General features: G+C 43.8%; 1 protein-coding gene across 2 annotated transcripts in view; it reads right to left on the minus strand.

Annotated features, from left to right (window-relative positions):
• Window positions 1–26660, minus strand: part of TMTC4 (transmembrane O-mannosyltransferase targeting cadherins 4) — a 53061-nt gene extending 26401 nt beyond the window's left edge. The window contains exons 1-6 of one of the 2 annotated variants that reach the window (XM_081908199.1): window positions 26523–26660; window positions 25850–25917; window positions 19458–19673; window positions 9895–10010; window positions 7777–7993; window positions 5416–5503 (exon numbers count right to left, since the gene is read on the minus strand). In XM_081908199.1, coding sequence (XP_081764325.1) covers window positions 5416–5503; window positions 7777–7993; window positions 9895–10010; window positions 19458–19673; window positions 25850–25873 — 661 coding nt within the window. In that variant the 5' untranslated portion in view covers window positions 25874–25917; window positions 26523–26660. Of the gene's footprint in view, window positions 1–5415; window positions 5504–7776; window positions 7994–9894; window positions 10011–19457; window positions 19674–22430; window positions 22580–25849; window positions 25918–26522 lie in introns of those variants that run through there. The other variant, XM_081908200.1, reaches the window with a different exon arrangement.
• Window positions 26661–27382: the final 722 nt, after the last annotated feature.

Consider the following 27382-nt stretch of genomic DNA (forward strand, 5'->3'; position numbering starts at 1 on the left):
CCTTCCCCTTTCTTTTTTTTTCTTTTCCTTTCTCCTCCTGCAATGAGGCTACATTTTAATATTTTAATGTTTCAATATTTTAATGTTGTATTTTAATTTTGTTTTTAAGTTGTAGTCATTCAACTTATTTTTATTATTGCTTGTTAGCCGCCCTGAGCCTGGCTTTGGCTGGGGAGGGCAGGGTATAAATAAATGCTCCCAAACAAGATTTGTGGTAAGGCTCAATACATGTATGAGAGTCAAAATACTGGACTAGGACAACTCAACTTCCAATCCCCATTCAGCCATGAAACTCACTGGATGACCTTGGGCCAGTCACGCTGTCCCAGCCTAACCTACTTCACAGGGATGTTGAGGATAAGATGGGGAAGGGGGTAGCTGTGTGTATGTGCCACACTGACCTTCTTGAAGGAAAAGTGAGATATAAATGTAATCATAAAATAAATAATAATAAATGCATGCAGATCCCTATACTACATATGGCAAAAGCAACATCTAGACCAGTTCACTATGGGAATCTTTTCAACTCATCCTAAACCTTTAGAACAGTGTTTCCCAACCGGTGTTCCGTGGCACACTACTGTGCCGTCAGACATTGGCTGGTGTGCCGTGGGAGGGAGGCGGGCGAGTCGGGCGGTGAGAGGCGGCGGCGGCGAGGATCCGCGTCGAGCCGGGGGTGGCTCCGCGGTGGTGGTGCCGAGCGGCGGGGCAGCGCGTGCAAAAGGGAGGAGCGCGAGACAGCGGAGGAGGAGGAGGCCGGCATGTCCGGGCAGCAGCAGCAACAACAGCAGCAGCAACTCCCGGCGACGGCTCCTCAAGCCCCGCCGCCGCCCCCTCCTCCGCCCGCTATCGCCGCCACCACCACAACAGCCGCCGCCGCCTCAGTTGCCGCCGTCCCTCAGTCCCTCGCTCTGCTGCCTCCTCCCACCCCCAAAGCTTGGAGGTTCCTCGGCAAGGGGGAGGGAAAAAACTTTCACTTTCGTGCGTCCCTCCCGGCGTGACGCTGCGCGCTGACGTCACGGGGCGGGGCTTTAATGGTGGTGTGCCGTGAGATTTTTTTTCAGTAAACAGGTGTGCCGTTGCCCAAAAAAGTTTGGGAAACACTGCTTTAGAAAGTGATGTGCAAAAAGTACCGGTAAATACATTTCATTTCTAAGATTCTTGGGCCAGCATCAATCTTCGCTCTAAATGGGAATACAGATCTATGCTAAAAAAGCACACTGATGTTCAAGGTTTGAAAATTGTACACATTTGTATATACATTTTTTGGTATATGCACATTCTTCATTCTCATCCCCAAAGTGGGCATCATACAAACTTATTAAAAAAACTTATAAAAAACCCCAGAATATAAAGTCCAACAGATCCAAATAGTCAATTTAACTTTTGATTCTCAATCAATAGCACCGAAAATGTAAAGCAATGAACAAGTGCCAGCTATTACTCTGGTCGCACACATGCCAAGTGTGCTAATCAGCTTAACGAAGCACACTCCCTACAACAATGCTGCTTTCTCCCACCACGATCTCCTTTCAGAGAATGGAACTCATTCCTGGTTGGCACCTGAACCGAGTTTAAACTGGTGCACCATATTGTGAGAAGGCACTCTGCCACCCTCACCAGATGGCCACAAGTGTAATCTGTGCCAAAGATTTGCGGAAAGCATTTGATTCCTGTTCCAGAAAGCTAAATGCCCACAAGTGTTTCTGTCATTTTATATAAGAGAATCTAGTTTACAGAAATAGATTAAATTCATACTGCGAGGCCATGCAACTTGTACATTCATTTTATGCTCCAATGAAGTCATTGTGGGACTGAGGTCTATTTGGGTCGAAGGCTTGGCTGAACGTTTACATCTAAAGCCTGGGTTCTCCCTCTAGCAATTAATAGGCAGCTTTGATTCCAAAGGTTAATGTGTAAGAGCAGAGACGGCTCTTGATTTGTACCATAGCACTACCCAGTATCTGACACAAATCATATGAACTGATGAAGCAGTGACCATACATAAACAAAAATGCGACTTGACATAAAATGTTGCAGTGTATCCCTGGGAGGGGAAACTGAGGGCCACATTGCCTTATAGGAAAACATCTGGGGGCCACATGCCAGTGGTAGTTGCGAACCACAGGAGAAAGAAGGCAAAGCAATGGACTTTGTTACAGTAGGTTACATTCCAGCGATACAAAAGTTAAGAGGATTCTAGATATACACCACACAAATATCTCCATCCTTTATTCCGGCAGGAAGCATTATCACAGTTCAATGACACTTTCCATTCAGGCTAAAGTGCACAGGGGAGTTGCCTGGAGCAGGGCTGGAGAGAGGTCCACGGGCCTGAGATTCTCCTCACCTCACAAGTATTCACTGAGGAGAGGCAGGTAGAAAGGAAAAGGCCTTTCCCTATGGGGCTGTATGGTGTTAGAGAGCTCAGGTTTGAGACTGTCTCCTAGTCTTCAACCAGGAAATTTTACAGAGCAGGCTTTCCCTTTCCCCCCTCCTTATTAAACATCCCCATATAGCACAGGGAGAATTATTTTTAAACCTTTCCTATAAGCTGTTTGGAGCCTGAGCAAGCCAGGGTCCTCCTGCCCCCGACCTCCATTTTTCTTTTTCTCTTCTCAAGTGCCACCCGAACATTCTACATCTCAAATCCTCTCAACCACTGGCTAAATTCATAGAATGAAATGAGCCCCCTCAGGGTGTTTTCAGGTCCCATGTTGCTGAAGATGGCAGCAAGCAGTGGAGCTACGTAAAAAGTGGGTAAGGTTAAAAAAAAAAGGGGAAATGTAAATGACCCCTGGACGGTTAGGTCCAGTCAAAGGTGACTATGGGGTGCAGTGCTCATCTTGCTTCATGTCGAGGGAGCTGGCGTTTGTCCAGACAGCTTTCCGGGTCATGTGGCCAGCATGACTAAACTGCTTCTGGCACAATGGAACACCGTGACGGAAGACAGAGTGCACGGAAACACCATTTACCTTCCCGCTATAGCGGTTCCTATTTACCGTATTTTTTGCTCTGCAAGACTCACTTTTCCCCTCCTAAAAAGTAAGGGTAAATGTGTGTGCCTCTTATGGAGTGAATGCAGGCTGCGCAGCTATCCCAGAAGCCAGAACAGAAAGAGGGATTGCTGCTTTCACTGCGCAGCGATCCCTCCTGCTGTTCTGGCTTCTGAGATTCAGAATATTTTTTTTCTTGTTTTCCTCCTCCAAAAACTATGTGCGTCTTGTGGTCTGGTATGTCTTATAGAGCTAAAAATACAGTGACTACTTGCACTGGTATGTTTTCAAATTGCTAGGTTGGCAGAAGCTAGGACAGAGCAATGGGAGCTCACCCCATCGCATGGACTCGAACCACTGACCTTCTGATCAGCAAGCCCAAGAGGCTCAGTGGTTTAGACCACAGCGCTACCCACGTCCCCTACTATGCCAGGTAATACCACCCTCAAATGTTGCACGCTCCGATCCAGCTCTTTCTGCTTCCCACCCCAATATCCCCACATACACAAAGTGTTCTAAGGGATTTGTAATGCTGAGGGAGCTAATAATATCTAAAGGGGGCCTACAGTCTGCCCTATTCTGGATCCCTTAGACTGTTTCCCCCACCTCCATGATTTTGGGGGAGCTATGATTTGTCAGCAGCGTACACCCCCCTTCTTTCAAAACAGGGAGAAGCAATGGTGGGAGGTCCTGTCTTTGGAATTCAATGTGAATCTACAAGTTTTCTCTCTCTAGACAATGAGATGTGTTAGCATTTTCTTATCTCTCTGCCACTAACTGTAAAAACTCACACAACCAGAAAACCCTACATGGGGCTTAAGTATTGCTGAGAAGAGTAGAGGTCATTAAAATACAGCATAGCAGAGGTATACATAAAATATATACCACAGATCAGACAAGCACAAAGACAAATCCAAATGATGGCATATAAATATTTAAAGAATTAAGGAGGTTTCCCTTAAAAAGCAGAAGCTAGCCCAAGTGAGTTAATATTTAAAAACAATGTAACTGTATAATGAAGCAAAAGAATAATAATATTGATAAGTAAATTGGCAAAGTCATAATAAATCATTGTTCTGATTAACGGCACAAATGTTAAGATGAAAAAAGCATGAAATAAGCACAAGGAAGGTTCTGCAAGGAAACTGAGGAAGATTTTATAGCCATCGGGCTGCGCTTCAATATGGTGGTTGGGTACTTGGGTCTGAAACATTTTGTTTGAACAGTGCATCTGAAGAAGTGTGTGAAACAGAGGTAACAAAGGAGACACAGTAAGCCTGCAACTTAATGTGCATTTAACTTGTGCACATTCAGCTTTACACGCATGGCAAAAAATAAAAATAGGCTGGAAAGGGGGCAGGATGGGATCCTGGGGAAAAATGACTTTGTTTTGACTATATATGATTTTGGCTTTAGGCACGATGCCTGGAACGCAATCAGTGCTTTTTTCTAAGAAAAAGGGTGCTGGTACTCACAATTAAGTTACATTAAGTGCCACACTTTTAACATTTTGGGGCGGGGGTGCCAGTACTGTGTACCCTTGAGTGCCCCCAGAGAAAAAGCACGGACCATAATCCTGACACAATCCTCTTTCCATCCCGGTACCAGTCTATCAATTGCTAGCCTCCATGTGGTTTTTCAGTCAAGTGTGTATCATCTGGAAAGGTTTCTTCTCATTCATAATTCTTCTAACCATATATCACATCTCTTTTAGGCTGCTTCATATATGTAGAAGTATTTTATGTGAAGTAGGACTTGCATAGAGAGCTATACACACATGTATCTTACTTATAAGCTGACCAATTCATGAAGTATAAGGGTAACAGTGACCATTAATCATTATGGCTGCACACTTCCTCTAGGATCAGCAGCAACGTGACTCTGATTATCAGCTGTTGGAAAACAAAAATATCCTGCTAGGAGGCTTCCCCTGAGGCAACTGGTTCATCCCTGTAGGAAAGAGTCTGCTGGACTGGATGGGTCTTTGATCTCATCTATCAGGGCTCTTTTTAGGATGCTGGCCATCATGCACTTAGGCCATCAAAAATATCCATTAAAATTCTGTCCTGTGTTTCAACCCACACAGAGGTCCCTAAGGAGGCTGGCAACAAAATGCAATTAAAAACACATGTGTATAGTCCATAAATTTCACATATATGTGCACTATACGCTTTCCCTCTTCAATTCCAATGATTCTTCCAGTTACAGAAAAGGTCATGGGCAGATATACGTGCAAGCACTTAATTCGTACACTACTTCCTACATGCAACATTAGAGAGATGGGGGACTGGTGACACAAACTGGGAGCACTTTGATCTCTCAGCACCATATATTAATTAGATACTAATTTTCATTGTTTTGGTGGTGCTCTAGCAGACTGATCTGCTCAGAAACCGATGGTGTGTGTTCAAGTACTTACTTTCTCTAAACGCCTTGCAGTAGCCAAGGAAAGACAATAAAAAGAACAGGGCGCACAGCAGGTCTGCTCTGCCAACAATCCCAGCGATCTTGAAAAAGAGAAGAAAGGGGATTTAATTACCAAAATAGAAGTTTCCCCTCTAGTGAAGTAGTGTGGAAGGCTAATTGCTTTTTTTAAAAACCGTTGCATCAACGCCACCAGGGATTTGTGAACAGTGGCCACAATACAGCCCAAGTGAAGCATGTTGAAGTCCCCTTGATCTCAATATGAGAGAATTAACCAAAGGCATCATCAGCTCTTGTTGGAATCAATGAGCCTTTAAGAGCAGTTAACTTTAGCTGGGTTGAACCCATTCTCATTAAGTGGTAGCCCTTTCCCATGCTGGAAGTCAAAATAAAGAGTTCCTGCACGTATAAAGAGCCCTTGGATAAGACGCTTACACACTACGCAAATTCTAGATATGTGAATTTGAATGGGGGCATGTAAGATAGGAGACGGCACTTACGGAACCCCCCTACTCTGGCAGGAAAATGCCAGGGAGGTCAAAACAATCCCCCCCCATCCTTGTTCAAATATGTTCAAAACCGGCTTCATCAATCAATGGCACAGGTCCCTTCTCAAGGCTAATGTTTTCATGCTAGTCCCTGCAGATACTGCTGGTGGAACAAAGAAGTCAACTGTGCTGGCTGACTGTGCTCAGTCTAAACAAGAGTCTACAAAACTCTTTCAACAGTCACCTTTGGATAAAAGGATAGCTATCATCCTTTTATCTCCAGGGAGCAGGTAGAACGAAGGGGGCTCAAAGAAGAAGTGGATTCTTCTTTGGGCTGTACGGCATTCCCTCTCTGAGCCCAAATCCTCTCTACACTGCCATTGGACACCTGAGCCTTCTCCTCTCTCCTAAGTGACCTTTGAGGACCACTAAGATCCATATCCCAACACTCACCATAGGGACAAAGAGAGGCTTGACAAAGAGGGGCGGGGCAGGAAACAATGGCTGTAGACAAGGATGGAGGGGAATGTGCAAAATACTGGAAATAAGGGGTTCTTGTGGAATTTTTTGTGCTCTCCAAAGCAACAGCTTTTGCAATAAAAATAAAACCTCACAAAAATAGTTTCTACAGCTTCAACCCATTGCTTAGTGAATGGGTATTTTGGGGCGGTATCTCCTTAGCCCAAGCCAAATATATTACCTATTGAACCAAACCCAAGACTCACTGAGAAGTGAAAACCCTATGAAGAACAAGTGTTTCTACAATCATTTTATATATGAAAAGCCTTAAGATTCCTTCCATTTATATCCACCAGCACAAAAGAAACTAGACTACTCCACTGGAAACAGATTCTAATAATAATTTGTCAAAATATGTCATTTATGTGGAAAATCAATACAGTTGCTATTTCAAAAACATCTGGCTTTTCATCATCTCCATATTTTGCATGTTTTTACACTCTGATATTATTGTACCACGATACCTGCCATTAAATGCATCAGGTGTTTTTAAAAAAACCCAACCTATCAGCTTCTGCAAAATTAATAATTCTCAACAGAAATTCACTTTCATTTAGCAAAGACCTACAATGTGAAAAGTGAGGTGCATGAACTTATGAAGTAGCAGCAAAGTTAACTATTAAAAGAGCAGGTATCCAATGAGTAGTCTGAGCACCAGATTCGAAAATCCAGGGGAAGTCAATGTGATGCAATTGAGACGTTGCTGGACTCCAATTCATTCTCACTCCAGCCAACATGACCAATGGTCATAGATGTAGGGAGATGTAGTCCAGCAAAATCTGGAGGACATCACATTGGCAATCCCTGTTATAACCTTTCTGAAACTAAGCAGGTGCTTATATGGGGGGAGATGGGAGACTATTGGAAACTCCATATAAGAGCAGGAGATATATTAATATAAATCTAAAAAACAAAACTAAAAACCAGACCCACAAAACATAAGAGAGTTGCCAGATTGAACTATCTCCCCTCTCATTCCCCCACGTGCTGCTATGAGGTTTCTCCCATCTCTCTGGAGCAGATCTAGGGAGGGTGCACAGGGACATGGGGGGGAGAGTTCCATTGCACTAGCAGAAATCCTAGCACTAGCTTCTCCTAGGACAAGTTAGGATTAGTCATGTGCAAAAAACAACAACCCCAAGAGAACAAAAAAGCACAGTCGCATCAATACAAAGCACATGCAAATGTACACAATGTGTGTGTGTGTGTGTGTGTGTGTGTGTACATTCACACCCACCCCACACCTATGGATTGCATAATACATTTATTTGAAAGGATAAGGAAGATTAAATATTGTTAATGGACTCTGGGTTTTTGAGCTTTTAATACTTAAATCGTGAAGTACTTACACATTCAGTGTGCACTGGATGTACAGCAAACAGCAAAGCCGCAAGCAGGGATGATTTGGGGACAAAGTTTAGCCGTCTTCCTTTACTGGTGTACTGCAGCCCACCCAATAATATTGAGAAGACATCAACAATTAAGACAGAGATAGCACAATGGAGTATTATATTGACGACATGAAAGCCCAATGGGTAGAAGCCTCCAGCTAAAAGGTAATTAATCCTACACAAGGGGGGAAAACATCGATGTTAGAAATTACAACAAATGAATGGATTAAAATGCACAAATACTTTTTAAAAAATAAATTCTGAATAAATCTGGATGTATTCATAAAGACGACAGTGTCAAACTACTTACTATCGATGCACAGTGGAAACAAATTATGAAGAGAGCAGGAGCAGCTCTTACATTGGGGTGGAGCCACAAGGCAAGGGAGTCATCGTTGCTTACCAGGAGAGAGGGGAGAGAAGGCAAAAGTCGGCACACCAGTGAGAGCATTTGATTGGTTCCACTGGTGCCCCTGCATTCTGCTGACTTTCCTGTTGCCTTGTCCACCTCTACCAGTAAGCAGCTGTGGAGCACCGGCTGGGAAGGTATCATTTGGCTCTGCTTCTGGAAGAGGGGCACACACAGGTAGGAACCTTAACATTGGGCCTAACAACAAGGACATGTTGCCTCCTAAATGTGCTCTTCTCCATTCAGTCATTCCTTTTCAGTTCATTTTCTTTCCCTCTTGCTCAACTCCTCCTTTTTTTTAATGCACTCATTTTTCCCTTCTCTGCAATATCTCAAAAGGAGCGCTGGTTTTGAGCCAGAGCTTTCAAGGTCACAGGGTGGTATTCAACTATGTTTTACTCCAGAGCAGACCCACTGAAATTAATGAGGAAGTTAGGTATGTTAATTTCAATAGGTCTACTCCCAAGTAAAACTTAGTTGAATACCACCTGCAGTTCCAGAACTTCTTCCAGTGCTAGAGCAATGTGTGAATAGTAGGAAGATGTCTTTCAATGTTCCCAGCAATTAAGTACTCCTTGATAAGAAGACTGTGGGCGAGAGGAGGAGAAGATTGAATGCACTAGTGCAAACAGGGACTCTCCTTTCAATGGCACACAGATTTTCCTGGCTAAGGTACCCCTTAGAAAATACATTTCTAAATCCAGTTTTCCACTCTTCCCCGTCAGCAACTCCAGATGCTCAGTGCTGTGTTTCATATGCAAGATTGAGTCAGAGAGGGATAAAGAAAGGTGTCTGCGTGATGCTTTTTAATTTTTTTAGGAGGCGGGGAAGAGAAGAATTGGATACACCTTTGCAACACACCTGCTCCCAGTCAGACACACATGCTTTGGGGTTGTTCTGTGCTGGTCTTCCATCTGTTGACACAGGAGACTGGAATAATAGATGGGCCTGTGCAAAAAGTGTATGCAGTTCTGCCGACCACGATTCCTGCTTTTTCTCTCCCCACCTCTAGGGCATTCTGCCATTCATTCATAAAGAAAGTTATACGCTAAAGGAAAGAAGAGTAGAAAACGCGTGCCAAAGCAGTAAGGGTGTTGTGTTTGAAAACCACTCACTAGAGTTTGCTTCTTCAGCACAACGTATCATTTATTATATTATGTGTGATGGCAAGTATCTTTCCTCAATCATCACACTCTCATCATATGACTTCCCATTTCACTTAAGTGGTTATACATTTTCAGAGGACCTACAAAGTTGTGTCAATTAAAAAAAAACCTTCATTAAAAATATTTGAAAATATACATGGTGACGTGTGGGTGTGTCGAGATGTGTGACGTTTGGTTGTTAAGAACTAGCTTGATGCACCTCCATGGTCCTCTGTAACCAAGAAGTAACCTTTGACGTCTATGTGATACTCCTCCTGTCCCTACCAGGAAGAAAAAGCATGGATGGATATTTTCTTTTCGAGAGATTTGGGACTGCTACTGATCCTAAATAGTTATAAGAGTTTGGTTACAGGAAGCTGGCTTCATGGGTAGAGTAGCAGCACATAAGAGCTCAAATGAAACTTTCCTCCATGTTAAAGGTAGCATCTCAGTACATTCTGCTTCCTTTTAATGCCCCCCCCCCCATTTAAATGTCTTAAGTGGAGCCTGACAGCATCTCACCTGAAGGTTAATACAGTAAGCGGTCGATAAGATTTATGGCTGGTATTGCTACTGAGTTTGCTCCCCCAAAAGTCATGATGCCACAGTTCACCAAGTGGGGTTTCTGCCCTGAGGTCCTGAAACAACACAAGTTTATAACATTGTCAAAATCTTAATCTTTAACAGAGGCAAACCAAGAACAGTTCTGCATTGAGTATACCCAGACATTTGTCTACTTGCATTGGCATGCCACATTTCCCCTCAAGGAACTCAAAGCAACTTACAAGGTTGCCTACCCATTCATTTTGCCCTCACACCAACCCAATGAGATACCTGGTATCTGAAGAAGTGTGCATGCACATGAAAGCTCATACCAAGAACTAACTTAGTTGGTCTTTAAGGTGCTACTGGAAGGATTTTTTTTTTTTGGACTATGGCAGACCAACACGGCTACCTATCTGTAACTGGACCAATGAGGTAGGTAACCTGGATTTCCTAGAACCACTCTATCAAGCCAGAGATATTATTTTTAAAGAAGTTATTGTCCTTTTGAAAAATGTTTACAATTTAAAGCAGCATTTCCCAAACTTGGGTCTCCAGCTGTTTTTGGACTACAACTCCCATCATCCCTAGCTAGCCAGGCCAGTAACATGTGGCGGGCCACAGGCCATCGGTCACCCAGACCAGTGTTTCCCAAACTTGGGTCTCCAGCCGCTTTTGGACTACAACTCCCATCATCCCTAGCTAGCCAGGCCAGTGGCCAGAGATCATGGGAATTGTAGTCCGAAAAACAGCTGGAGACCCAAGTTTGGAAAACACTGTTCTGCAGCATAGAGATAAAATGGAAATTGTTCCATTTTATCGTTCTAACCATCATTCTGACTAGTAAACCACAGTAGCTTTTAAGCTCTTATGCTCCATGCTGAAAATGGGTGGGAGGAGTTATTTGTTTAAAATTTTTAAATTTTATAGCACACCATTTCCATCTCAAAAAAGTGACCAATGTTTTGTATTATGTTTATTATAACCCAGCCAACCTATTAAACGGAATTCATAACATTCAGCCAACTTTAATGAGCGGATAGCTGTCTTGAGCATTGCAATACATCATATACTGGAAGTTAGCCTACAGTTCTTGATTCAGTGCCATTTTTACTTTGTGCTCTGTCTTGAATATCAGGGCCGTGTGCTGCACAACTCCATATCCTCCATTCTCGTCACCAGCAAACCACGACAGAAAGCACAATGCAAACACTACAGATGGCAAGTAGTGTTCAACTGCTATTTGAATACCCTGCTGAGATGCTTTCTTAATTTTCACACAACACTACTAAACTATCATTCTTCATTTTATTTCTGACACATCAAAACTTATAGGTCAGCCCAATTGTGGCACACTCATGAATAAGAAAAATTGATGGGGCACAAGGGAAAAATCATTATGCACCATCATGATGGAAGGGAGGGCATTTGTTGCCAAGACTGAGGATGAAAATTAGAAACCGAGATGGCTGTTGAGAATGTGCACAATGTTTTCAGGAGTGCATCTGTGCATGGCTCTTTCTGAGTTCAGATGTGATAACTCAGCAGATCACAACCCCGCAGCCCACATGCTTGGGGATCTTCCACCTGCACTGATATCCTGGCCATCTGTAGACCAGATGCAGACGAGAGCCTGTGCTGTGTGCTGACTATGGTGTCAGGCATATAGATCTCAGTATCCCAGATATTGTTTTGGATATGAATTTCATTGGGTGTCCTTGGGTAAATGCACCCAGAAACCGCAGCAACACAGTGGCCACTGAAAAACTGCTCCCGTTGTACACATTATACAGAGCCAATGTGATCACTTTGTTTCTTTCCATGCTAGAATGGCCCCTGTAGACACTGGTGGGAGAGGCAATACAGTGGTACCTTGGGTTACATACGCTTCAGGTTACATACGCTTCAGGTTAAGAACTTTGCTTCAGGATGAGAACAGAAATCATGCTCCGGCAGCACGGCAGCAGCAGGAGGCCCCATTAGTTAAAGTGGTGCTTCAGGTTAAGAATAGTTTCAGGTTAAGTACGGACCTCCAGAACGAATTAAGTACTTAACCCGGGCAACCCCGGGCAATCCCGGGCAATCCAAGATTTCATCCACTACTGTGGTCATGAGAAATCACACTGCGAGAACAGCAATGCTTGCAGTTTCCTCTGCAGTAACATAAAAACTAGATTTCTATTGAACCTTCGCTCACAGGCTTGTGAGAATACAATGTCACTCTGTGCTGCTTGGAGGAAGAGTTATAGGGCTAACAATAAATCGACGTTGGGATTTGCTTGGGCTGCCTGAAATTTCACCACCACACTGGGAGACTGTAGCTGCTCTGTGCATGAGAAAGGAGGCATCATGAACTGGGCAGATGGAAGCACCTGAAACTGCATCACAATTTCAGCTAAGATGCTTTCAGGGTTGGTGGAGCTGGAAAGGCCAGCTGGTGGACAGAGTCCTGCCACCCCTCCAAATTCTGCATTCACTCCAGCAGGCGACAGCCTCCCTGCATTGCTCCCACCTGCAGGACTTGGGAAATGAGAGCAAAGTCCAAGCTTTGGCTCAGGCACCATCAGAACTGCCCCTTGCTGAAGCATAGAAGCCCAGCACAGGATTTTGCATTTAGCAACAAACTATTCTGCTAGCCGCCTTTGGGTTTCCCCACAAGTCAACAGCTCAAAGCTCATTCGAGGGAAAGAATGAGATCCTACCTGTCATCTACCATGCAGTCCATGCTTGACTAGTCAGTAGCTAGGTAAAGGTAAAGGGACCCCTGATCATTAGGTCCAGTTGTGGCCAACTCTGGGGTTGCGGCGCTCATCTCGCTTTATTGGCCGAGGGAGCCGGCGTACAGCTTCCGGGTCATGTGGCCAGCAGGACTAAGCTGCTTCTGGCGAACCAGAGCAGCGCACGGAAACATATTTTACCTTCCCGCCAGAGTGGTACCTATTTATCTACTTGCACTTTGACGTGCTTTCAAACTGCTAGGTTGGCAGGAGCAGGGACCGAGCAATGGGAGCTCACCCCGTCATGGGGATTCGAACCACCGTCCTTCAGATCGGCAAGTCCTAGGCTCTGTAGTTTAACCCACAGCGCCACCCGCGTCCCTAGTCAGTAGCTACCATGGGGTAATTAGGTATCCATCATTTGTTGTGCCCAAGAGTCACCCTCACAGTAGGAAGTGGACACACAAAAATTCCCCACCACAAATCTTATACCTTAGATCAGAGGTGGGGAAACTATGGTCCTACAGATGTTGTTGAGCTACAGTTCACATCATCCTTGGCCAGTGGCCATGCTGCCTAGGGCTGATGGGAATTGGAGTCCAACCACATACATCTGGAAGGTCAGAAGTTCCCCATCCCTGACTTAAATATTACAAAGAAAAACAGTGAAATAAATTTATTGGGGGCCACACTTCCTATATTTCACAAAGCCTGGGACTGAGTAGTTATATAGCTTGATCCTATGCATATTTGCTCAAAAGAACGTCCCACTCTGTTCAACAGGGTTTCTTGAGAGGTAAATGTACACAGCATTGTAGATTTAAGGATTCTTTCTTCCCACCAAATTCCTCTGCAAGAGTAGGAGTAAATCAATATATTTGTTCTCCCTAATAGAAATTTTAGCCATGATGGAAAACTGCAGGCAGCCTCATTACAATCACAAAACAGAATGCAAATAATAAAAAAATTCATACACGGTGCCTCAAGTATTATAACAGAGAAATAATTTGCACAGCTTAGATCCACAGCCTTAAAAAAAACTTCAGCAAATAAAAAATAAAGCAAAGCAAACAGAAGGTTCAAAAACACTTGGAAATTAAATTCTAGCCTCTTGGCAGCTAGCACTGCATCTTTTATTTGTTTAAATAACTCAGCAATTCTATGATTCTATGAAATGGAGGAAGGATTTGCCCTGGACAAATGAGCCAATGACCACCTAGGCTAACAACATTCCACTGAGCTGAACAGATGTCAATGGAGCTAAGTCAGCAAATGCAGTCCCCAAATCAGCCTATTTGAATCCACCCTCTTTACACAGTACCTAAATAAGAGCGAACTCTCCCGAAGTCCTGTGTTAGCTTAAAAGACTGACAACATTAATTGTAGTGTAAGCGTTCATGGGCTGGAACCAACTCCTGACAGCACAATACTATGTGTGTTTATTCCAAAGTAAGTCCCACTGTATACAATGAGACTTACACCCTAGTAGTGTAAGCCTGGTGGTAGGAGGAGGCCCCAGGGCAGAACATCTCAGAAACAAGCATTCTAGAGCAGCAGGAGGGTGGGTGCAGGAGAGGGTCATGAAAATGGGGTGTACTTCTCTGCAGTCTGTGCATGAGCCACAAAAGCTGTACTGGGAGTCTGGGAGAGATGCTTTGCTGCGTAGCCCAAGCACTAGCAGAAGGAAGAGGAGGTAGGAAAGCAGGGCTTTAAAAGTAGAACACTTTGCAGCACACGTGACAGCCCAGACCATTGTTCACCCTCGCAAGCCAACCCCACAACATGGAACTATATGCTGCTTGCTTGTTTGGCACAGGACAAAAGTGGGTGGGAGGCTGTGGGAAAGTTGCCTAGGGCTTGCCTACGTCTCTTAGTTGTTGTGTCTGTAATACATTTGCTGAATCCTTCTTCTTATTGTTGCAGTGGAGTTGGATTTTACAATTGGGGGGGGGGCAAAAACCCAATAAAACAAGCCCAGCCACCATTTGTGGACTGTAGCTGCCACTGTACTTGCTTCTGGGTGGGTATGCCCCAGATCAGATTGTTAGAAGCCTTTGCAGTGATGTAGTAAATCGGCATATGGTCCACTGTGAACCACTGAGATGACAGCTTCATCACCTCCTCATTCAATCTGGGCTGACAATTTTTTATATATAATCGCAACAGTTGGAACATATGCCCTGGGAACAGTTGTGTGAATCAGCCCTAACTAAAAGCAAACAAGTCACAACGGCCTGCGCAGGAGGCTAGGGATATGAGGGAAGCGTCTTTTGAAAAATAGACTTTTATTATAGGGCTGTAGTAAGGAAAGGGGGAGGCGGGGAGAAAATATTGATTCTGCTTCCCTCTCAACTCTAAGAAGCATACATTGATTTGAAAAGTCAGGTGCATTCTCCTCTGGCAGCTCTGAAAACATTTGATTTTAAATAGCCCTCTTTGCTTCGTGGGTGTCACATTTTATGCAAGAACCATTGTTCTAATGAATGCTTGTAACGAAGACGCAATCCGCCTCAAATGCTTTATTTGTTCAAATGTTTACCTTCCTATACACACAGAAGGCAGACTGCTGCAGTACACAGGTTTTCTTTCATTTCTTTTTTCTTTTTGCAAAGCACAGAGCTGCTTACAATGGCAAGAAAGCATCTGGAGAAGATTCTTGAACACCAGTAAAATCCAATAACAGACTGCTCCATGCCAGGGTAGGCATGGGGCCAACTGGAAGAGGATCTTTCATTGGAACCAGAAAGGGGAGAAAAGAGCACAGGAAGTTCACAAAAGGATCACAGTGTGGTATCCAATGCTGGCTTAGCCGTAATCGATAGATCTACAAAATGGTTTTAGCTGTTGGAGCTCCCAGCGAAAGCGAATCAAATACGTTACGATGTTGAATAAAGTGAACATTTGTTCTATATCAGCTCCTTCCCTTGCAAGCTGGCAGCCAACCAATCCTACATTTTCCGCAAAAGAAGTTACTCTAATATGGGTGAGAGAAATGCTGTTTAGTTTAAAGAGGAATGTGAACACCCAAAGTCTTCTTCCATGTAGAGCCACTGAAATTAGTCATGTCCATTAATTTCTATGGATGTGCTCTGAGTAAGACTAGCATTCGCTAAAGCCCCATCTCTCTCTATATGATAAAAATGTAAGAATGTCATCACGCAGCCCCCACTGCAGAACTTCGAGTGCCACATCACAATCCTGGGTTTGCATGATAGCTGCATGCAACCTTCAGGTTTAGAGGCCACTTGTACAGGTTGCTAAGGAGCAAAAACATGCTGTCTTCCTGTTCTGCTTATAGTCTTCCCAGAAACAGGATGATGGGACAGATCCTTGATCTGATCCAGCAGGGCTTTTCTTATGTCCCTTATAATAGTTTAGCTTTCAATTTATTAACCATTAAGGTGTTTTGGAGGTGGTAGTAGCTAAGCAAAAAATATTATGAAATACTAAAACGAGTATCCTGTGCTGCTATGGAATGTTATTCAAATGGACTACATTTAACATTGAGGAAGGGGTGTGGCTCAGTGTTAGAGCGTAAACTTTGCTTTCAAATGGTTCTAGGCTCAATCCTGCACATTTACAAACTGCTTTGTACCAGGTCAGCTGGTCTGACCTGGTACAAAGCAGCTTTCTGTCATCTTTCCTTTTGAAAAGGCAATGATTGCTTGTTCTTTTCCCCCCTCAAAAGCATTCCAGGTAATTAGAAGTGCATTAAGAAGATTGTTAGCTGATTTTCCCTCTCAGTCCCATCCCCAGCTTCGAGAATATAATTGAGTTACTCAGGTAACTGCTAAAAGAAGATTAAGTGAAGTGTCTGAGATCACAGTGCATGTCAACCTCAAGACTGCTCTATAGTCAAACTGCACATTTACCATTGCATGAACATGAAGCAGGATGTCTAGTCAATAAGGTACATCTATGAAATATCTTTCTGGCGAGCTCTGAAACTCTACAAGCAGAGACTCAAACCTCTACAAATTTGTTGGGTTCAACTCTAGCTCAGGGTTATCACTTTTTCTTTCTTTTCCCTTCTTTAGATAATAACGTGATGAACAAACTTATTCCTCTCATTTCAAAGAGTTTTCTCTTTGTTCAGAAAGTGTGGTTTCTCTTTTTTGTTAAAAAGTCCCCCCCCCCAAAAAAAGCCATCATATCAATATGCTTTCCTTGTTAGTGGTCAGATTTTACTCAAAATGTATAAATTGGGACTAAATACAGAGTTATATTTTCAGGGCTTGGTACTCTGTTACCATCATGGCTAGTATTTAAAAAAGAATGCTAATTTTGGGAATGCATTTTGTGAATATTCTAACACCGTTTCCTTGCCCTTTAGAGCGACAGTGTTCAGTTAATTAATGAGTTAAATTAACTGAATAAAAATGTTTTGATCAACTAAAGAGGTGACCCAGCACTGGTTTACTTATTCGTTTAAGGAAATCATTTTAATAGTTAGAATGTGGGAAAATCTGTGTGTAGCTGTGCCATATTTGAAGAGGCATCCCACTTCACCCTCACACAGTAGGAAATGCCTATACATAAGCTGAGAACTAACAGCCTGGTTTGCACATCACATTAAACCACAGATTAAAATAAACTATTGTTTAATGTGATCAAGCAGAATGTTGGTGGATGATGCTCAAAAGTTCCCGCAGCGCTTTTCCTCCTCGCCCTCCTGCTGCTGTTGCGTTGTGGATGAAGCAAGTCAGATTTGGGTTTGTCATGCTGTTGAAACCCAAGTGTGCGGTTTGTTTCCCCCAAACAAACCACAAGCAGGGACCAAGGTTTGCTCTTGGCTCACCACCTGTCACTTGTTCTTGGGGAAAGAAACTGCACCAGCTCAGATTCATACAACATGACAAGCCAGACTCTGGCTTGTATTGTCTGTGGCTCAGTAGCAGCAAGGACTCAGGCAAGAGTGCCATGAGAACTTCTGAACAGTGTGAAGCAACGCGCTCCTCCTTCGTATTAAAATCTAGTTTGTTTTATAATACAGTTTAATGTGATGTGCAAACTGGGCTAATATATGCTGTTTTTCTTCAGAAGTATTGTTTTATTCATATGCCTTCTGTTCCAATTGTAGCAATTCATTAATCAAGTGACTGGTTAAAATCCACATGATTAGTTAAATGTGACTGAGCGGTCTTTAGTGCAGTGACTGCCCTATAGAAGACCACTGCTCACAGAATGTCCTTTCCTTGCAAATATAAGGTGGAGAACAGCAATTAATCTTTTTTTTCTTCTTTACTAAATTATAGCTAATCAATTAAAGCTTTAAAACAGTGTACAACTTCCTAAGTCCACAAGTCTTAGAAACACACAAAGAGTTGTATTAATTTACCTCACTATGGGTTTTGTAGGAAATACACAAACACACAATTGTCACACTTAAAAAGGTAAAGGGACCCCTGACCATTAGGTCCAGTCGTGACCGACTCTGGGGTTGCGGCGCTCATCTCGCTTTATTGACCAAGGGAGCCGGCATACAGCTTCCGGGTCATGTGGCCAGCATGACTAAGTTGCTTCTGACAAACCAGAGCAGTGCACAGAAACGCTGTTTACCTTCCCACCAGAGCGGTACCTATTTATCTACTTGCACTTTGACGTGCTTTCGAACTGCTAGGTGGACAGGAGCAGGGACCAAACAACGGGAGCTCACACTGTCCCGGGGATTCGAACCGCTGACCTTCTGATCGGCAAGCCCAAGGCTCTGTGGTTTAACCCACAGCGCCACCCGCGTCCCACTCACCTGGGTGTTAAGTCTTGTTTAACTCAATGGGCCTTATTTCTGAGTAGACATGCACAGGGTAAAGCTTTAACATGGGTTGTGGACACATTGGAGTCTGAAGTGGATTTGATGCATCCCATATGTGCATGATTTATATATCGTTCATGCGATGTTGTCCTCATCCAATTAAATTTGAATTTCCCCATTCTGCAGATAATGCAGATGTACTGAAGTGCAATGTGTGGGTGAGGTTTTTTCACAAGCATGGTGAAGTTTTTCTGGGCGCATCTATCCTATTGCCATTGGGGGAACGTATCTCAGTGGGTTGCTGGTGGGTCGAGGTGTCACAGATGGGATTTTTTTGGTTTTGAACTTGCTGTTTTGTGCAAGTCTGATAATTCAAGTTTTTTTTTTAAAAAAGGATAACATGTGCACAAATAAACAAACACCTGTGCACATGCCCAAAATGGACCTCAGATTTACGGGACATGGGGAAGGCTGGGAAGTGCAAATTGAACAAAAAGCACAAACACCACCCAGGGCTAACGCTTCCCATTAAGCTCCAACCACCTGTGTGTATGGGAAACTCTGAGATACTGTTCAATTGAAAATGCTCGCGTGCAAAATCTACAAAAGTGGATGGGGAGGAAAAATCAGATCTGTGTGACCTATGTGTGCCTCAACACTCTGCTGTGTACACAGTCACCATATATATTATTTGGTCCACAGAGATTACTATTCCACAAAGAGTTTTACTAGCCTACCTCCCCATGTGTTTTGTGGCCAAAACAACAACAAACTTTCCTGTAATCCCTAGAAGTTAGGGCTGCCAAGCATTTTTTAAAAAGCTGATTAACTAAATCAGTTTTAATTGACCACACCTGCATAAATCACAAGAAAAAGAATACTTCTTGGCTTTTTTGGACTGTGCATATATACATATCAAAGCAGGGGAGACAGCTTTTTGAGGCTGGTGCTTGCCACCAGTAGCTAGCAACCCTAGTAAAACTTTCCCTACCTCTTTGCTGGAGGAGATTGCTAGGTGAATGGCTATTTACAAGCCCTGATCTTGTAAGGCCCACAACTGGTAAAACACCAACCTTATTATTGATTATAGCTTCGGAGTCATCAAAGACAAAGTCCCCATTGAAGCTGTTTGCAAAGCAGATGAAGGAAAGGAGTCCCACAACACTTTTGGCCCAGTGTGCTGGAAGGGGCAGTAGTGGTATGTCATGGTCCAGGTTACTGTCTGCCTGTGCCATTCTGTACGATACTTGTCCAAAAATTGGAGTGCCAACATTATGCTGGTTGCAAATCTGAAAGAAATAGGATGCATATTTTTATAAACAGCTGGCGCAGCCTTTTTTTAAAAAAAAACCCACACCGTTTGTAGCCTGCCTACACCTAGGGGTGGGTGTTATTTATGGTGAACTAGTAGCCTGGGGAGGAGCGGGAGGAGAAGTGAACTTTCTTTCAGCATTCAAAGCAGCCATTCCAAAGCTGGTGCCCTACAGGTGTTTGGAACTACAACTTTCAGCCAGGATTGTCAATGCTCAGGGTTGATGGAAACTGGGACTCTCAAGTCCCATCCCCAGGAGGAGGCAGGTTGGGAAAATCTGACCCCAAGGCTTCCCTGCTGGCTACGGATGTGTTGTTTTTATATCATTGCTTGGTAGGACCATGCCATTACATGCGTTCTGTGGTTATGTTACCACTTGGCAAATGACTGCTCATATCCACTCAGGTTATGGAATATCTGGATCCAAAAGACATGCTGGAGATTAGTCTATTTATTCTAGAGTGGATTTGGAAGTATGGGTCTACCCACCCCTAATTAAGACGACGAGCAAAGCAAAACTAAATATGTTCAAAGCACTTCAACATGGTTCTCAGGCAGCATCTTCCAATGGCAGCATCCAGAAACTGTTACCCACAAGATACCTGTGCATATCATGTCCAGTCTCCTGCAATGTCAAGTTCATTGAGAAATGGGTGTGCCAAAGCCGTTGAGAGTGGGGAAGCCCACAGTGCAAGAAGCTATTGTTACGTTAGGATTTCTACATCTTACAGTTGTAAAATCACTTGGACTTGTGCTTTCTCAACACGGGACAAGTGGAAGACTGGAAGAGCCTTTAGCCTGACTGCAGTATATTTTCTAAGGTTCACCTTCCTTCCTGTATCTCCATTACCCTCTGGTCTAGCATCTCCAAAACCAACAAGTTTAACCAGATCTACCCCCCCCAACTTTGAAATTTTAGGGTGCAGAATTTAGACCCTCTATCCTCACCTCCCTGTTTATCATACTACATAAGAGGTTTGTTTTCCTCTTCTTTTTTATCTTTGAAGTCATTATGCGCCATAATGTGGTGTTGTTTTTCGTATTTTGTTTTCCAGCATGGAAATTTTTTTTTATGTTGCTCACTACTGGACTTGCAAAAGATGCCCACTAAAAACAAAGTGCTTGCTGGAAAGACCAACTGGACCTACTTGTTGTGCGCAGCTATTAATGCAGTCCAGAGCTGAGCCCTTGTTACTATAGCAATGTCCCCTACAGAAGTACCTATAAAAAATACATGAAGTGGCATACAATAGCTAACAGCAACCTTCCTCCCAGTATGCTAATATTCCAATTCCCTGGGCTTTTAAACCAACCTATTGGCTCCAAAAATAAATAGCTAGATGTGTTGTGGGAAAGGGGAGGCTGTTAAAACAGAATTGTAGTTCTTTTAAAGGAAGAAAGAAAGCAGTTTCCAACATTGCTATAATGGACCTGGTTGCAGAAGCTGTTTTTGTGTCCCGTCCCCACCACCACTGGCACTAAGTGAGTATAATCTCTTCTGAAAACAAGGGCGAGAAACCTATTTATACATAAGTATATAGTGCATCTTGCCCTCTTTCCTTGCTGAGTTCTGAAGGTCTCCAGAGTGGAACACACACACCATCAGTGTGGTAAATTTGTTGGAACAAATTATGACACTGTGCCCAACACAGGTGTGCAATCCTATGGCTGCTGTTTCCTCAGAAGCAAGTCCTACCAAATTCTAGGTGACTTATTCCCAAGTAAGCATACACAGGGTTGCACGCTTCAGCCTGTCTGCTGGTTTCTGTTGTCTTTGTTCTGTAGCTCTTGCAGGGCATGGGGTAATGCGTGGCATGTCATCAAAAACTCTAAAACGATCATGTAAATGTTCTTTCCTCCCCTTTCCACAATTTGGGAAGAATGATGGAAGGCCCACAGTAAAGACTCTGCCAGTCAGCAGTTTCCACTTAAATGGCAGTGTTTCAAAATAATAATAATCCACAACTAGGCTGAACAGCAGACCTTAATAAACACAGGCCATTCTTTAAAATAAAAACCCATGGAACTTGTGCTTTCCCCAAGGAAGAATCCAAACTCGTGTGTTTAAAAAAGAGCCAAGCACTGTGACTGCAGACAAAAGACGAGGTGAAGATCCCAGTTCCCCCTCTGGATCTGTTATCGAAAGTGGTTCCGCACAGTGCTGCGAAGAACATCATTGTCTAATAGCAATCTTGTGGAAAGGAAACGTGCAGCTGATCCGATACGCGCCTACTCAGAAGCCAGTCCCGCTAAGTTTAATAGGGCTGCTTTTCCTCGCAAGATGTTTTAAGGACTGCATTTCCCCAAACCCACAGTGTAGCAAAGGCAGGTAACGCGCTCCTCGGAACCGAGATGGGGCTGGAACGACCCCAGAGGATCGGGGGAGGGGGAGAGGTGCTGGCGAGGAGGCGATCCTAACAACTCTAGCAAGAGAGAAAGGAAAGAGCGAGGGAGTTGTGGCTGTTATGAGGAAGTGCCTGAAAAGTGACCTTGGTGGGATCCGTCCCTCGCCAGAGAACCACCTTTTGTTTGCGTCTCGTGTGCTTCCTTTTGTCTTGGGAGAGCGCTCTCGAGGTGGGTGCGGAACCGGGCGCTTCCCCTGTCGCATAGAGCGCCTAGGGGCGCTTCCCAGGCAGAGGGACCCCTTCCCATCTGCCGCCAGCCCTTGCGCCCGCCTCGGGGCCCCTCCAGACCCAGACGCGCGCGCATGCTCCCCGCCCCGCCCTGGCTTTACCTGCAGCTAGAAGGAGCCCGAGCGGCATCTCCCACCCGAGCGCGCAACTCTGATCCGCGCTCTCCTGCTGAAGCCGCGGGGCCGCGGGATGGGCCGGGCCGGGGGAGGAGCCGCCGTGCCTCTCCGCTCCCGAAAGATCCCTCCGAGCCCATTGGCTCTCCGGACTTCCTCCTCCTCCCAGCCCCGCTGTAGTAGCAGCACTCGCTCATTGGCGAGGCGAGGTTGACGTCTGCAAGGCGGAGCGCAGCGAGCACCCGGGTGGGGCGCAGGGGAGGCGAAGCGAAGGGGAGCGGAGCTTGAGCGTGGGAATCTCGCTTGCCCGAGGTCTGAACTGGAGGTGTGAAGGCGGCGGGTGGAGATGTCCACGCAGGCACTGAACATGGAACTGTCCTTCCCGCGCGCTGTATAAATCTATAGTGCGTTTTTGGAGTGCCGCGTACAGAGTTCTGGGCGCCTCGCGTCAAAAAGGATGTTGAAGAGTTGGGAAAGCGATCAAGGTGGATGGAACGACTCCCCGATGAAGAAAGGTTGCAGCATTTGGGTCTTTTAGTTTGGAGGGGGGGGGGAGGCGAAGAAGTGGCGGCATGATAGAAGTTTATAAAATTATGCACTGCGTGGAGTAAGCTGCTAAAGAAAAGTGTTTCTTCCTCTCTCATTTGTTGTTTAGTCGTTTAGTCGTGTCCGACTCTTCGTGACTCCATGGACCAGAGCACCCCAGGCACTCCTGTCTTCCACTGCCTCCCGCAGTTTAGTCAAACTCATGCTGGTAGCTTCAAGAACAGTATCCAACCATCTCGTCCTCTGTTGTCCCCTTCTCCTTTCTCTCTTTCCCAACATCAGGGTCTTTTCCAGGGAGTCTTCTCTTCTCATGAGGTGGCCAAAGTATAGGAGCCTCAGCTTCAGGGTCTGTCCTTCCAGTGAGTACTCAGGGCTGATTTCCTTAAGAATGGATAGGTTTGATCTTCTTGCAGTCCATGGGACTCTCAAGAGTCTCCCCCAGCACCATAATTCAAAAGCATCAATTCTTCGGTGATCAGCCTTCTTTATGGTCCAGCTCTCACTTCCATACATCACTACTGGGAAAACCATAGCACTATAGAAATCATGGGAAATCGGACGAAGCTGGATGTTGGAAGGTTTAGGCCACATTTAATGTGCAGCACATAGTCAAAACTATGGGAACTTGCTCCCTCAGGAGGCGGTGATAGCAACAAGCTTGGATGGCTTTAGAGGACGATTGGACAAAATCATGGAGGAAAGAGCTAACGGGGTCTACTGGCCATGACGACTGTGCTCTACCTCTACAGCTGGAGGCAGCAATGCTTCTGAATAGCAGGTGCTTGAACCATAGGAGGGGAGAGAGTGTTCTTGTGCTCATGTTTTGTACCCCGGTTTCGGCCCCAGGCATGCGGTTGACCACTGCAGGAACATGATGCTGGACTAAGCAGGCCATTGACCTGATCCAGCAGACTACTCTTAGGTTCTTACCTTCTTAGAAAATATTTCTGGGTTGCAGAAAGGCACAGTCTTTGCAACCCTATTTACAAGGGGCAGGGGCACATGTATTTATTTAATAAAATTTATATTTGATTGTAGAAGAAAACCTCACCGCGGTTTACAAAAAGATAAAACAACAGAGCAATCGCTTAAAAACAAAACCTACAACCATAATTTATGGCCCACATAATTTTTTTCTGTGGCTTCGGATCCCAGGATCTGTAGTATTTCTGGTAGTACAGTGGTACCTCAGGTTACATACGCTTCAGGTTACAGACTCCGCTAACCCAGAAATTGTGCTTCAGGTTAAGAACTTTGCTTCAGGATAAGAACAGAAATCATGCTCCGGTGGCACGGCAGCAGAAGGCCCCATTAGCTAAAGTGGTGCTTCAGGTTAAGAACGGACCTCCAGAACAAATTAAATACTTAACCCGAGGTACCACTTTATTTCTATCTGTTTTGTTCTGGCAAGGGGCCCCCGAGCCCCCTGAGGGAGTGCTGGTGACTGTATGCCAAGCCTAAGTCATAATCAGAACTTACAAAGAGTCCTGTAGCACCCTGAAGGACAACCTTTATTAGGGTATAAACTTTAGTGGACTATACCTCATTTTATCCAGTAATGTGAACTGTTATCTTAAGTCCGCAGATATATATATGGGGAAGGTGTGAGATGTAAAACCATGAGATGAGGAGGAAAGAAAATGCAAATATATATCCATACATCTAAAATCAGAATTCCCTTCTGACTTAACATGGCATGCCAGTGCTGGGAATGACTATAGCCTGAAGCTTTATTTTGGCACAGAGTGCTCTCAAACATTTGCTTCCTTGGGTAACTCACCTATGAGTTATTTATTTAGGATGCACACACATTATTTTCAGAGTATGGCATAACTGCTCAAAAGCAACATTGAATGGTTTTATTTACAGCACATAAATGAATGTGAAATTCAAGATCTACTCATTCATTCTGGCAAACCGGAAGAAGTCATTAAAATTCAGATTGTGTGATCCTCTATTATTACATCCTAATCTGCATGGCGCTTTCCCTAGGCTCTTTTAACCGCAGGTCAAATATGTAAGAAAACACCCGCTTTTAAAAACCTAACCCAAACTGATTAAGGTAACTAGGGAACCCAAAGCAGTAATGCTTTCTTCTTCTTCTGGGCCCCTAGAATACAATTATCTTCCTAACTTTGCAACATAGGGGTCAATAACTGTGTTCTGATTTCAGTTAAAATATCCTTTCAGTGGCCATTCATTTTGCATTGCAGTCTCCATACTGCTGTCATTAGGACCAATGATCCAGATATAGCAGGGTATTCACGACATATTAACCAGTGGCCTTTATAGCTGTGTTAAAAATGAAATACAGTAAAGTTACTACAGTGCAGTATAATGTCTTTATTTGAAGTGGAACTATTGCTTTCTCTAACTCTTCTGCCATTAGCACTCTGGTCTATAGAACAGTAACCCTGAGAGGTTTATGGGAAATAGAGATCATGGGTTTGTAGGGTGATATTCAACTAAGTTTTACTCTTAAGTAGCTGCCCAGAGTAGGGTGATATTCAATTAAGTTTTACTCTTAAGTAGCTGCCCAGAGTGGATTGGGAAACCTAGTCAGATGGGTGGAGTACAAATCATAAATTATTATTATTATTATTATTACTCAGAGTAGACTCATTGAAATAAATGTAGCCCCAATTTAGGCATGTTCATTAACTGCAAGGGGTCTACTCTGTGTAAAACATAATTGAGTACCACTTGTAGTGTTTGGTTAATCTCTAGTCCTGCAAACTAAACAGTCTGAACTCTTCCCTTCCCCACAGTTAACCTCAATGCTCTTTCCAGAGAGAAAATTGATTCATGTATAACAATGGATCATTGTTGTAAATCAAATATTTAAGCATAAATTAACTTACCTGAACTTGAGTAGTTGTAACCATCTATGGTTGCCATCAAAAAACTCTTTCTTATGTGGGATTGTATTCTATCAGACAAAACGGGGTGGGGGTAGGGAGAGACTGATCAGAGGATTTAGTGAAATATGGAATACAGGAATCATTTTTCAAAAATGTAGGTTTTCTTCCGAACTTGCATCCAGCAATAAATAAGATATTTATCAGAGATAAGAATGGATTCAACTTGCATTAGATACAGCTACAAGTCTCCTACCGTCTTCAGTGGGGGCTGGAGAGAAGTCCCAAGATGCCCAGTGTATAAAATATATTCCAGCACATTCTACATCTCTCAAACATTATTTTGGAAATGTTTCCTATGAAGACTATTTAAGGGTAATAAAACTGCCATAGTATGTTACTTTTATTCCATTAGTCTCTCTGAAGATGTGGTTTTAAGACTACTCTGTTGTAATACTTTAGATAGATGGAAATGTAAGCTCAGAGGAGCAGAGCAAATGATATTCCACCAAGTGTTTGGTGGAATATGTACTCCATAGTACATATGGAGCAAGAGATAGCAAGTTGACCCCCTGCTCAGGATGTTATGGCTGTTGGGTGGATGGTCTGTATATTTTATGAAGGGCAAGGAAAGCAATCTCGAAGCAAGTGGGAGATACTACCACAAGAAACTTACCCTTACTTGGTCCTATAGGCAGACCATGGCTTTTGAGGCCTAAGATCCATGTGGCTCCTCCACACCTGGGATTAGGGACCAGGCCTTGCAACAATTCTGCCATTTTCTTGAAAAAGGGAGACAACAGTGACTTAAGAGAAGCAAGAGGAAAGCAGGGCCCATATAAAAGGATTCTGTTTAGTGATGACAATTACCTGAGGAAACTGTCATCTGTGGCCTCCACCCACATTTATTTATTTGTTTGCTTGTTCCTTATTTACTGAATAATTAGGCTCCGTAGTTATCGCTTGTCTGGACATTGCACAAAGAAGAAGAAGAAGAATCCAAACCGCAGCCAACAACCAATATGGAAACTGCATTAGACAACGACGAAAGGGTACTAAAAAATAAATAAATTTCAAACCACAATGCCAGCCATTAAATAAAAAGAAAGTAGAAAGACATCGGGTGCTGTACACACTCCACCTTTAAAGCACATCCAAAGCGCATTTGTTCCCTCAAATAATCCTTCTTCATTGCTTGTAGGGGGCAGTTATATTTGTTTCCTTCAGACACGGCCTACTGTCTCGCCACCAATTTATCTTGACTAGACGTCTCAGTATCACACACATGGCCTTGTGCTCAGTTTCCCCCTGGAGTAATTTCTCTCAGCAACTTCACAGGCCTCTGTAAACACCACACACACACAAAAGATTCACTGCCACAGGGAGGAATATCCAGGAACTGGGCAGCAGCAAATATTACTTTTCTTCACAAAGATCAGCTCTACTCCCAACTCTCTTGTCAGAATCAATTGTCATCCCCAAAGGCACTAAAATAAATTTGGTGCTTGTACAGGCATTTGCCGGAGGGGAGGAAGG

This window comes from Podarcis melisellensis (genome assembly GCF_964234715.1).
Source record: "Podarcis melisellensis genome assembly, chromosome: 4".
NCBI classification, from domain to species: Eukaryota; Metazoa; Chordata; class Lepidosauria; order Squamata; family Lacertidae; genus Podarcis; species Podarcis melisellensis.